Source organism: Sebastes umbrosus, chromosome 14, assembly GCF_015220745.1.
Source record: "Sebastes umbrosus isolate fSebUmb1 chromosome 14, fSebUmb1.pri, whole genome shotgun sequence".
NCBI lineage: Eukaryota > Metazoa > Chordata > Actinopteri > Perciformes > Sebastidae > Sebastes > Sebastes umbrosus.
In genome coordinates this window covers 21719924-21733387 of record NC_051282.1, presented here as the reverse complement: position 1 = coordinate 21733387, position 13464 = coordinate 21719924, and the positions used below count along the sequence as shown (strand labels likewise).

Sequence of the window (13464 nt, the reverse complement as noted above, 5' to 3'; positions counted from 1 at the left end):
TTTGTTATCTCTTGTCTGATCAGGAAACATCCAGGAAATATTGGTGTGAAAGAGAAGTTTCAGACATTTACAGTCATGGTTGACGTCGGAAAATGATGGAACCGAGAAGGTACAGTCATTCAGGACAGGGCGTGTCAAACATATGACACATGGGAAAATTGCAGAGAAGTAATTAATTCAACTGCTGTTCCTGTTTGCTCACACTGTCCTAATAAGAGTAGCAAGGCCCGTGTTGGACACACTGTTAGATCCCACGTGCTTACTGTCTGCTTACTGATTGCTGTCAAGCGTAGACTACTGTTAATGTTAGAGCTGCTCGTGCAAAAAGTCTCAGAGTTTTGGGTTTTCCAAGAACTACGGCCCAGTTCCTATTTCTTCACAGAGGTAAGTGGGAAGCCAGTGTGCTTTGTGTGTTCACAGCATCTTTTGTGCTCAAGGAATATAATATTCGGCGCCACTATCAGACAAGAACAACAGAAAAACAGAGAACATAAATGAATTGTTTTGGCAGGATTGAGGAAACAGCAGTCTGTTCTGAGTGGCAGCCAAGAGATCAGCGAGGCATCTCAGGCTGTTCATCATCCGTTACTGTACTTCTTCACACTAAAAGAAAGCGAAACATTTAGAGGTGTTATTTATAAGTTAGGTTATCATGCAATGGTTTTACTGGTCCGGCCAACTTGATATCAAATTGGGCTGCATGTGGAACTAATATTAGAGTTTGACACCCCTGATCTAGGACATTTTTCATAGTGACACCTGTACTACTGCAAACACATCACACATTCAACATGCTGCTCACTGGAGTCACCAGATCAGTCACCATTACATGAATGTGTGTTTGATGTAAAAAAAAGCAGGTCAAAAAGTGTAGCTTTCACTTTCCTTAACAACCCCTCAGTCTCTGTTAGTACTAGTAGCCTGATTTTATTAGTTACACAACCGTCTTTATTGATTATTCCGTCCGTCTGCTCACAGCAAAGCAGCTTCATGCAACCCCCAACTAGTTTTCTCCAAACCCTGATGTCTGCCAAAATAAAAAAACTTTCCAAGAGCTCTTTTGTTTTTGGATTTCTGTGTGTTTGTGTGTGTGTTGGGGGGGAGGTTGGGGTTGCTGTGGCACAGCTCGGCTTACTCAGCATGTAGTTACTAGGCATTATTGCTTTATTGCAAGGAGCTCAGCGTGGAGTTTTCCACTGGAGAGCTGGGTGTGGTCATCTGTTTGTGGGTGTTTATTGTGGAATTCATCCCATATGCTCCACATATTTTACCATAATCCTCCTGTATTTTACTCCCTTTTCCGTCGCACAGCCAGCAACGCAGAGCTCCCAAATGAAAGCAGAATGAGTTATAGCTCCACTGGGCGTCAGCTCCACACCTCTTTCTGCTTTTTTGTCTCTGATTTTCTGCTTCTCTCACTTCCGCCGGCTGCTACGATAGTTAGTGACCGTGTTGATACAGCCGGCAGCGCTGCCATATTAAAAGTTCCCATCTCAGCTGAGAGGAGACTTCCCTTCCTTGGCCCCCTGAACCTCCAGCTCCCTCCCACCACCTCTCCAACTTTTTTCTGTAAGAGGATATGAGTCGATACAGCTGGCAACGTTTGACATTTGAATAAAAGGAAGCTTGTGTGTGTAGGTAAGAGTTTGGAGGTATTAGGAGTCACTCTGATTGGACAGGAAGCCTCTGCCCCTCGCCTGCTTTGCCCCTCATTGGTTTTGTTTCCTGACACAAACACACACACACACACAAACACACACACACACTAGTCAAGAGGCAAACTGTGGGCTAATTCAGTACTGGGCACTCGTGTTACTGCCTCCTTTTCGTGCAGAGGGGAGAGGGGCTTAAGGGGTGTGGGCGGAGGATGGCTGGGCGAGGGAGGGGAAAGCAGAGAGAGAAGGCTGGGGCTCTGGGTTTGGGGGCGGAGAACAGAAGGAGCTTTGGGACAATGGTGGAAAGTAGGATTGTGAGTTTTTCTGGATGAACACATGAAGAAAAAGAGGAAAGAAGATGGGTGGATCAAAGAGGCATGACAAAGATTGAAGTAGGATGTGGTGGAGCAACAGAAGATCGGATTCGTCTCAGCTGTTGTGGACGCAAACAGGAAGAGAGGAAAGTGGAGGTGTACAGAAGACTTGCCTGAACAAGAGGCAGAAAAAGAAAAACTACTAACTGAGGAGACGTGAGAGAAACACTGAGTCAAACCAGACAGACAAAACAGACAGGAAGAGCTAGAGGAGGAGGAGGAGGAGGAGGAGGGAGTGAGGTAAAAGGAAACACACGAAAGCAGAGAGGCAAAAGATTAACACTCTTGAGAGAGAGTGTGTGAGATTGAGCCGAAGAGGGGGGAGGAAATCTGAAAACAGAGGGAGGGTGACAGAGAGCAGAGAGTGTTGAGCAAGGTGAAGTCAGACAGCAGAGAGACAGAAGGTGAGGGGGCTAGCGCATGAAGTTAGCAGGAGGGGAGAGGTATGAGGGGACAGCTCTTGAAGTCACTCTTCTCTGTGGTGATCACTCTCTTCTTTGTGGGGAGCCTGCTGACCACTCTCGTCTGGTACATGGTCGACAACAAGTAAGTGTGTAACTACCTTCCCAACGACCTATTAGACCACACACACACACACACACACACACACACACACGCACACACACAACAATCTGGTCAGCCGGGTTTCTGTATTTTGGGTCCTGGAGGTTTGTTACTGCTGGGAAGAGGCATGCTTTGACAAGACTACAAGACAAGAGTGGAGCAGTTGATGATCACAGGGTTTTTGGTTTTCACTTCTTTTCAGCACACTTTGGCAGTTTTTCCAACTCATGTCATCCTCTTTGCCAAAAGACACAAAGCCATGGAAGGCGTAGTTAGTGTGAAATGACCGGTGTTGTTTTACCCAGGTATGTGTGAATTAGGGCTGTCAATCGATTCAAATATTTAATCACGATTAATCGCGAATTAATCGCACACCTCTTCAAAATGTACCTTAAAGGGAGATTTGTCAGGTATTTAATACTCTTATCAACATGGGAGTGGGCGAATATGCTTGCTTTATGAAAATGTATGTAAATATTCATGATTGGAAATCAATAACCTATACAAAACAATGACAAATATAGTCCAGAAACCTTCACAGGTACTGCATTTAGCATAAAAACACGCTCAGATCATAACATGGCAAACTGCAGCCCAACAGGCAAAAACAGCTGTCAGTGTGCTGACTTCACTATGACTTGCCCCAAACTGCATGTGATTATCATAAAGCGGGCATGTCTGTAAAGGGGAGACTCGTGGGTAACCCATTTTCATTCACATATCTTGAGGTCAGAGGTGAAGGGACCCCTTTGGAAATGGCAATGACAGTTTTTCCTCACCAAAATGTAGCGCAAGTTTGGAGCGTTATTTAGCCTCCTTCACGAGAAGCTAGTATGACATGGTTGGTACCAAAGGATTCCTCAGGATTTCTAGTTTCATATGATGCCAGTATCTTCTCTAGCTTTGAAAACTGAGGCCGCTACAACCTAAAAATCGCAAGTTGCATTAATGCATTAAGGAAATTAGTGGGGTTAAAACAAATTTGCGTTAACTCTGGCAGCCCTAGTCTGAATACGTCTCATAAGGCACCATGTGTATCTGTTCTTCAATATCATGATTCATCTCACAATACTAAGCAATCTAAGATTGAAGATAGTAGTAGAGAAATCGCCTCTTTAAATAAGCAACAGGTTAACGTGTTTCTCAATAGTGTCAACATGTTATTGCCATTATAAAGTTTCTATGTGAGGAAAATGAAAAGCAGCAGAATGATTTTCGTAAACACAAATGACAGAAACCCTCACACTGAAACCTAAAGAGCCATTGAAAGTGACATGTGTGAGGCAACATCACCACCTGAAATGAAACTGGATTCTATGAGAGATTTTATTTCTTAATCTTTTCAGAAACTTAGTAACAGGAAGAGAAGAGGATACATGACAAGCAACACATACCGCACACACACATACCGCACACCACAGACGTTACGACACGCAGTCACGAAGAGGCACATGTCTCCTGCTGAAATGTAGCTACGTAGGAAAGGTCTCATGAGTTTGTATACTGGTTGTTCATTAATGGCAAATGAAGCTGACAGATTTACCAATGCTCTGCTACATAATGGGAAATCTCTGAATGCAGAACTTGGTGTCATTACTCTAATCTGCTTTAGTGTTTATTGAAGTTAGAAATTCATACAGAGCTTCATGTTGAACCACATGAGCATTCACTGGTTAGATCCCCTTGTTAGTTAGAACAGGACTTTCTGTTTTATCTCTTATTTAATCAACATTTCACTCACCTGTCCTCTCTCTCTCTTGTTCGCTCTGCAGTAATGTTGAACCTCAGAGGCCGCCTCCTCAAAAGAAAAGTGCCCCTCAGCCCTCTGACCCTTGTAATGGCTGCAGGTGAGAGACGTCACTGACCTTTTTGTGTATGCCTTCATCATATCAAGACATGTCAGCACTACAGGGATTATACACTTGACTGTGTGTGTGTGTGTGTGTGTGTGTGTGTGTCACAGGGAGGTCATCGGCAAAGTATTAGAGCGTTACTCTAAACCCTGGAAGAAGCAGGAGGACAATAACCAAAAATTCAGGTAAAAAAGGACGACATCCTCTCAAACACTTTTGGCAACACTCCTTTTTACAGGTCCGCAAACTTCATGGTAATTAGGTGATAAATAGCAAGTAACCTATTTGAAATTTCTTTGGAATTACTGCCAAATTACCCCAATATTTACCCTAAAAATGTATTGAAAATGACTTTATTATAAACATTATTTAATAATGATATGCTAAAATAGCATATAATGGTTAAAATAGGGCCCTTAGGCTTGAGAAGCGGCTGTGCGCTGCTCTTCATCGGAGGTGGAAAACCAAAACTAATAGAAGACACTTCTGATCAGGCACAAATCTCACCATTGTGTGACTTATTGTCTACACAAATGTAACTTGGTAGCTGATGTGATGATTCAGGGAGTTTTTAAAGAAATTTCAAATAAGTTATTTGCTAATTATAATCTATTTATCAGCAGATATGGAAATAAAGCATATCAATTATCTTTGTATTATTTTCCTGGAAATGTATTAAATAAATTACCAGCTTTTGGGAAATTGCGGAATATAATTTTGAAATAATGTTTATAATAAAGTAATTTTTGATACATTTTGAGGTAAATATTGGGGTAATTTTGCAGTAATTCCAAAGAAATTTCAAATAGTTTACTTCCTAATTATCACCTAATAACCATGAAATTTGCAGACCTGTAAAATGAAGTGTTACCATATATTTGTGTGTTAGTTTATGCTGAACTTTTTAGACCAAACAAAAAAAAAGGTAACCAGAATTGCAAATAATTGTCCATGCATGCTGTATCTCCAGTGTTCATAGGAACAGGAATTGTCTTGTCATGATCCGGGGATGTATAATTTAAAAGGTAGTTCAAATAAAGTGTACATTAAGCTGCGCTCGAGAGGGGCACATAAATCAACAAACACTATTTAGCTGCAGCTGAGTCTGTTTGCTTTCTGATAGAATCAAAAAAGAAATCCTCCAAATAAGGACAGCACGCCATATCGTTGCACCACTTCTTAAAAGAAGAAGATAGATTTCCATTCTCTCAAGATAACCCTTTAAGCTATAACCATAGAACAGCAACCCAAAACAGAAAGTACACAGTCTGGGTTGATTTGTTTACCAATAATTACAAGTAGTGAATGAAATATTTCCTCCCAACATGGGAGAGTCACCCATTGACAAATCTATGTAGGATGCTTTTTATATAAAATAGTTAGAAAGAGGAACAACTAGAGACATGGAAGGAGAAGTGGAAATAAAAGAAGAACTTACAGGCCAATGTTAAACACACAATCTAATTATAACACACGTCTTAAGGTCATGTGAGTTATGGTAAAACAGAGAGACTTCACCTGAGGCAGCTTTCACTCACCTGGATCTTTTTATGGAAATAAAATACTTATATCTATCCATCCATTATTTGTAATCGCTTATCCTGTTGAGGGTCGCAGAGGGAGCCGATCCCAGCTGACATTGGGCCAAACTATCACAGGGCTGACACATAGAGACAGACAACCATTCACACTCACATTCACACCTACGGGCAATTTAGAGTCAACAACTAACCTGCATGTCTTTGGACTGTGTGAGGGAACCGGAGAACCCTGAGAAAACCTAAAATCCTTATATAACTTTTTATTTATAACGTGAACAAACTGCCAATTCAATTAACTCTTACTGCATTTTTGCAATTTTGCTTTCTGTTCAACACTCCTGACTGTCTTGTATGTGATTTACCAAAATCCATCCCCAGATCTCAGCTGAACAACAAGTGCCATGGTTCTGCCAAGGGCATCATTACCCAGACCAACACTCCAGTGGGATCCAAGCTCGTGTACGACGGAGAAAAGAAAAGGACCCTCCAGGTGACCCCGGAGATTTTCAGCACCTTTGCAAAGGTAGGTTGTTTCTCATTCATGAATATTACGTCTGATGTTTTTTTGGCTGTCTTGATTGTTCCTAAAAATGATTTACCGCAGAGTTTATTTCACTGCTTTGCTCTTGCTAGTTCTGCCAAAGGTCATGCGTCTACTCACATGTTGGTTCTTGGCCACACACGACTACACAGCAGGGTTTTATTTTTGGTAAGGGGCTCACAGACTCAGACCAGAGACTTTCCTCTGGGCTTTTGTTTTATTAGCCCTGACCAGTAAACACATTTGATTTAACCACACAACACACTGTAAGTAAAGGCAGTGTGAATGGGCAGTTTATAAGTTTACAAATATATGTTATTTCATCGTCGTCTCATGTGGAACTGACTTCACTCCAGAAAAGACTTCCTATCTTGACTTTGACCTCAGCTATAACTCAATGTCACACAAGATTAAATAGTATTTGAAGCAAAGTGCATAAAAATCAATAGAACAACAACAGACACTAAAAATAGTGACTATCATACACACAATACAAAGAACAACAAAGCAGCCATGTGTCCATTCTGGGCTACTTTAGAAACATGGTGGCCGGCTCCATGAAGAGGACCCGCTCCCTGAAGATTGTCTGGGAAACATGAAGGTCACAGCAAACCATCCACTTAATTTCTTGTCAATACACTGCACAGCTATGCGGTACTTATAACCAGGGAATGAAATAAGCATCTGTCACCTGCCAAATACAGGATAAATGTTGGCTGTGGCAGGTAGACATTTCAGGTCACCTGCCACTATGGCAGATAAGTATTCCTTATATTAAGAAATGTTATTTTAAAAAAAGTAATTCATAAGTTAAAGGGACTATTTGTAACTTTCAGACATGCTTGTTAACAGCGACACCTGTGGCCGTGAAATCAACGAAAGTCAGCGTCGGGCTCGTGCTTGTGCTCGCTCTAAATAGACATGAACGAGCATCGCTCAAAACAGTGAGGCGACACACGTCACCTAAAAGCACAATATCACTCTATATTTCAGCTGCTTGGCAGTAATGTTAGCTGACCAGACGAAGGTCTCTCCATGAATCAATGCTGATACTGTGTTTGCTTCTCCTGCCTCAGCGCAGGCTGAGGCAGCGGGGCTCTGCAGCGAGAAAGTCGTCTCCCTCCGCCCGCAGCCAGAGTGAACAGGGAGACACCGGCACCCGGTCGGTAACAAGACGATAAAGTAACTTGCTGCAGAGCCCCGTCACTTCACAAGACACGGGAAACCTCTGTTGGTCTGGAGGAGCTGCAGCAGTTATTTCTGCACAAACGTCCACTGTACATTCACTAGATATTCTCAGAGCTAAACTAACTCTTCTGCAGTGTGGAGTGAGCGCGCGTTCACGTCTAGAGGTGGAGCGAGTACGCGAGAACGCGCGCGCTGTCCGAGTGAAGGCGAGCAGGCAGAGGAGCGTGGACGCCGGCCACACGCGAGCGCGCATTTGCGAGCGCATGTGTCCCGACCCGGTATACTATACGCTTAGAAAGTTACAAACAGTCCCTTTAAAGGTGCTAAATGTGAAATTGAGAGCAAATCTATTGCCTCTCAGGCAGTGCACTGTGAGCTAGCCATGGGGCATGCAATGTCAACAAAGCACGGAGAAGCTCCGATTACAGTACACACAGAGGGAGAGTGACTTCATTCTCTGTTCAGGTAGAAATTACTTCTCTATATCTTTACATAGACAATAGTTGTTTGCTGCTATATTAATGCTCTGAATGTCGAATAGAGAACAGGGATTAAGGTTGCATGATATATTCCATATTTCTACTGTCTGGTACCACTCACTCAGTGTTTGTAATTCTCAAGCATTACATACATAGATTTCAGAAGTGGCAGACAACAAATTGAGTGGCTGGTAGAAATGCTAGTGGCCTGCCACAGTGGCAGGTGAGGAAAAAACTTAATTTCAGACCCTGTTTATAACTCTCAGTGGGTGAGGACGAGGCAGCAAGGAAAAGGAACTAAATGCAGACAATCTGGTAGACTGGAACAGTTGAGGGATTTATTGATAAAATGAAGGCTCACTGGCGTGGTTAGGAAGTCCGAACAGAAGTCCAGGACTAACAGGAATGGATCCCAGGGTGCAGGCAGGTACAGATTCAGAATCAGGCAATAGCACGCAGCAACATTGAGAATCTGGCAGGGAACGAGTGGAAAGTGGCAGGTGAATGAGAGAGTCGTCCATCTGGTGGACGGATGGAGAATGGCAATGGAGAAGTGAGAATGTGGCTGAAGGGAGGCAGACTTTGTGACGCTCTCAACTCTTTTCACAATGATCTGGTGAAGTGGAATTGAGGTGTATTTTTAAATCACTGTTCATTGACACACTGACCACAGGCTTACAGTATGACTCATTTTCATGAATCAGAATGACAACAACACTCAGCCTTCGAGTGTGGCCGTTCAGAACGACTAATGAGAGACGGTCAATGCAAAGCTGGCGCAATCACAGGGTGACGTGGGTGTGAATGACGAATTGTCAGTTTTGTAAAGGTAGATAAGTTAGTAGACACAGGCCCTGTATTCTGATGCCACAAAGGCGTGGGGGAAGTTTTTTTTTTTCAGATATTCTTGACCATCAAATAGGGAGTTTTGATGAAAGTCAGTCTGAGAGAATGTGTGCATTGTCATGTACTGTTATAATCTAACACTGCAAACACCTAAAGTTTTCCAGGGGGCACCCAGATTTGAACTGGGGACCTCTTGATCTGCAGTCAAATGCTCTACCACTGAGCTATACCCCCTCTTTGTGAACACTTGGCAGCTAAGCCAGCAACACTGTGAGCTACATTCCTTTTAGTGTATTGAGAGAGATTATCTGTAGTTCACTTGTGTCTTGAATGGCTGCCATAAACAGCTGAGATAAATATCAGCAATTTTCAGGCCACAATAAAATGTTGCTAAAACCTCAGTTCCCAGACATCGTGCAAACCGTGATAGAATGACACATCTTTTTCCAGGAACAAACGCTCTGTGTCAATTCCCAGGCTCTGAAGTCTGCATTTCTGTCTGCAATATCATTTTCCACTTTTGCAATTTTGTTAATAGTCTGTTTATTGTCAGTACTGTATACACTGCTCCTTTTTTCATACTTCCTTCTATTTAAATGGATCATATTTTGTTACACTTTGTTTAGCTCTTTTTTTACTTTGTTAGCTGATGCTTCTTGTTTTTGCACCATCCCCATTGCTGCTGTACACTGCAGGAGTATGAAGGAATATCTTATCTTATCTTATTTCTAAACCAGATATATCAGGCATGAATAGCATCTCTGGATATCACCCAACAAGTTTCACTGGTATGCAAAGTGCAGGGTGCAATCTGGAAATTGTTAGGCTACCTCCATATTTGCCAACAGTCAAAAAATGATTTCGAGTTTTAGGGTGTTTTTATACCTTTTTAAATCTTAAACGATTATAGAAAATCAAGACTCTGAGGCAAAGTCAACCGGAGAAGGAAGGAACCTTAATCTTGTACATTAGCAAAAAATGCAATTTCTGAAAAAGTTGGGGGTGCAAATGCTGGATGTTGAAAAGCTGACGCTACATTGCATTGCTGGCTTTTTACTATGTTGAAAAATGTGGAGGAGTTGAGTGACAAAAATGTAGCAGAAAAATATTAAAATTTTTTTTGCAGCAGAAGAAAATAGATTGCATTCAAACCCAATGAATAAACACACACATGTTAACAATGTGGGTACTGCAGGGGATTTACGAACAAGATCCGGCCATAGATCACCCTCCCTTAATATGACTCTTTGTCTTTCACAGACAGTATGATATAATCTTTATATAAATGTTGTTCTGTAATACATTTTCCTCTGGTGTTGATTCCAGGAGCATCCGTTCTCAAATAAAACATGGGACACGTGTGCTGTTGTTGGGAACGGAGGGATCCTGACCAACAGCAGCTGTGGAAAGATGATCGATTCAGCTCAGTTTGTTATCAGGTGAGAAAGGTGTCCAGTGTAGTGGACTGATGACAACCTTAATCAACATTAAGCTAATTTCTTTTGCAATTCTTTATAACGATCTCTATATCATCTTGTTCAGGTGCAACCTACCTCCTTTGGGAAACGGCTACGAGAAACACGTGGGCATCAAGACTGACCTTGTGACAGCAAACCCAAGTATCTTCGTAGAGAAGTGAGTCAGAGGATGAACCTCACTGCACAATGTTCCTGTTGTCTTGTTGCTTCACATCTGCTGTTGATTTTCAGGTTTGGGGCTCTGATGGGGCGTCGCCGTCCCTTTGTGGAGAGTCTGCGCACCTACGGCAACTCCCTGCTGCTCCTTCCCGCCTTCTCCTACGGCCACAACACTCCTGTGTGCATGCGGGCCGTCTACAGCATTGAGGACTTTGAAAGCCCCACCCGGCCCATCTTCTTCAACCCTGAATACCTCCAGAATCTGGCGCTCTTCTGGCGCTCCCAAGGCCTACGAGCAGTGCGGCTCAGCACCGGCATAATCATGGCTAGCCTGGCTCTGGAACACTGTGCCAATGTGCATCTGTACGGGTTCTGGCCGTTCAGTAATCACCCACATGGACTCCATGCTCTGACTAACCACTACTACGATAACAGACAAACTAAAACGAAATTCCACGCCATGCCGGCTGAGTTTGACCTCTTGTTGCGACTGCACAGTCAGGGGGCGCTCAGGCTTCACCTGGGAGATTGTCAAGCTGGTGGAAAGTAGCTCTCAGAGCCAGGGACAGCTGACAGGACAGGAGCAAAGTGCCTTGTTTGTAGCCCAGTCTTTCATTTACTTTTGAATGAATTGACAGATCTCTTTTGGCTGATGACACGGATTACGTGTGTCCGAGCAGAATGGATTTACAGTAAATGCTGAGTTGGCTCATCAGCAGCCAAGACATTTGTACTGAAATGAAGATGCAACAATCACAAGACTGTAAACATTATAGTTTTATAGTGTATCTAAAACTGTATTTATTTCCACAAATGTTCCAGCTGGAGTCTGGAGGGAGTTGCTTTGATTTAAATGGGAATCCTTTGTGAGGCCTTTGTGGGGGTCGACACTGTAGTGCCTTACGTCAGATCAAACTGAATGTATTTTGAAGAAAATCAAATACCTCCTTTACATGAAGATTGCCTGGCTATTAACATTTAATGAAAACAGCCAGACACTGAATGTAAAGAATCTTTTGACATTTAACCACTTTTAAAAGATATTCTGGGAACTCTTGAGGGGAAATGTACGGTACTCACACACTTTAAATCACACAAAGGCTGGTGCTGGTGGTGGAAGATGATTTCTGCACTCTTGTCCTCACTCACTGACACTGCTGGATGTGATACAGACATGAGGTAAACCTCAGATATCAGAGGGCCAACTACAAACCATCATGGCTGCCCTCTGTGGTCATCAGAGGGTCCTATTAAGTGAGGCTCGGAGCCAAGGATTACATCACAGACACCACAGACAGAAACACTACTAAACATGGGAGGTCCCTCCTCACAAAGGTTGCTATGGTGATCCTGTGCTACAATGTGCTATCCCTCGGCACCACAGTGACCAGACGAGGACATATACTGTCACAAAGTGGCAACATTCACATATTGGTACAATATTAGGGTGGAAGCGAGTACTTTTTAAGTTGATGTAAATACTAAATCAATAACTGACTCCATTGTACGGTGATATAATGATGCGCTTTGGGTGATAACCTTCGGGTAAGAACATTTGCATCAAGACTTGGGTGGCTCTTGTGTAACTGGGATTACCGCCTTTCATGCTGATACTTATAGTCTTAACAGTAATTTTTGTCAACCAGAACAATAACGTACATGCTGTAGATGACCAAACTTGAGAACTCTTGGCGAGCCAGTTTTTAGAATCATGTGATTTTGTTTTTTTTCGTGAACAACACAAGGTGCGAGGGAAAATTAACTTAAAGAGAATCAGTGAATAAATATTTATCACAAAAAAATGTTGTATATAATAAGTGGCTGGAGTGGAATTCACTTGTCTAACCAGGCAACAAACGTTTTTTCTCAGACGTCTACATGATTTAGTGTCTTTGAGCCACTAAGTGCTAAAAACCTGCCAAGATTTGTAGTTAGAATGCAGTATTTCTACTTACGAACCACACACCATATGATCCACTGATTTTGTGCCAACAACACAACATTAAACTTAAAAATAAAACATTATTAAATATGTGAAAATGTTAACCTAAAAAATAAAATAGAAAAAAAAAAGAAAAAAAAATGAAATAAAAAATAACTTCAACTGGAATTTAAAAACGCGTTTTGCTGCTCTCTGGCACAAAAGACAAGAACTGCAGTTATTTCATGATGGTTACAGCTGTCAGTTGTGCCAGCAACACAACATTAAACTTAAAAATTAAACATTATTAAAAATGTTAAAATAAAAAAAAAAAAAATATGGAAAATAAATAAAAAATTAAACAAAATTAAAAGAAAAATGGGAAATAGATAAAAAAAAAAAAATGGAAATAAAAAATAACTTCAACTGGAATTTAAAAACGCGTTTTGCTGCTCTCTGGCACAAAAGACAGGAACTGCAGTTATTTCATGATGGTTACGGCTGTCAGTTGTGCCTACAACACAACATTAAACTTAAAAATAAAACATTATAAAAAATGTGAAAATGTTAAAATAAAAAATAAAAAATAAAAAATAAAAAAATAAAAATGGCACAGAAATGGCACAAAAATGGCATAGAAAAAAAATTAAAAAAATAAAATTAAAAAAATAATTCAAAATTAAAAAAAATAAAAATAAAAATGGAAATTAGAAAAAAAAAAATGAAATAAAAAATAACTTCAACTGGAATTTAAAAACGCGTTTTGCTGCTCTCTGGCACAAAAGACAGGAACTGCAGTTATTTCATGATGGTTACGGCTGTCAGTTGTGCCTACAACACAACATTAAACTTAAAAGTTAAAAAT

General features: G+C 41.4%; 1 protein-coding gene and 1 non-coding gene across 3 annotated transcripts; one reads left to right on the top strand and one right to left on the bottom strand.

Annotated features, from left to right (window-relative positions):
- The first annotated feature begins 1885 nt into the window (after positions 1-1885).
- On the top strand, positions 1886-13464 carry LOC119501275 (alpha-2,8-sialyltransferase 8E-like). 2 transcript variants are annotated; one of them, XM_037791541.1, is made up of 8 exons: positions 1886-2575; positions 4366-4440; positions 4557-4631; positions 6366-6510; positions 10368-10480; positions 10584-10676; positions 10751-11214; positions 11337-13464. In XM_037791541.1, the coding sequence occupies exons 1-8, from the start codon at positions 2475-2477 to the stop codon at positions 11372-11374; spliced, it is 1104 nt and encodes a 367-aa protein (XP_037647469.1). In that variant the 5' UTR covers positions 1886-2474; the 3' UTR covers positions 11375-13464. The 2 variants fall into 2 exon arrangements, with proteins under 2 accessions (XP_037647469.1, XP_037647470.1); XM_037791542.1 differs by having other exon boundaries at positions 1887-2575; positions 10751-13464.
- trnac-gca lies at positions 9204-9275 on the bottom strand. Its single transcript has one exon. It is a non-coding gene; the product is annotated as a tRNA-Cys (tRNA).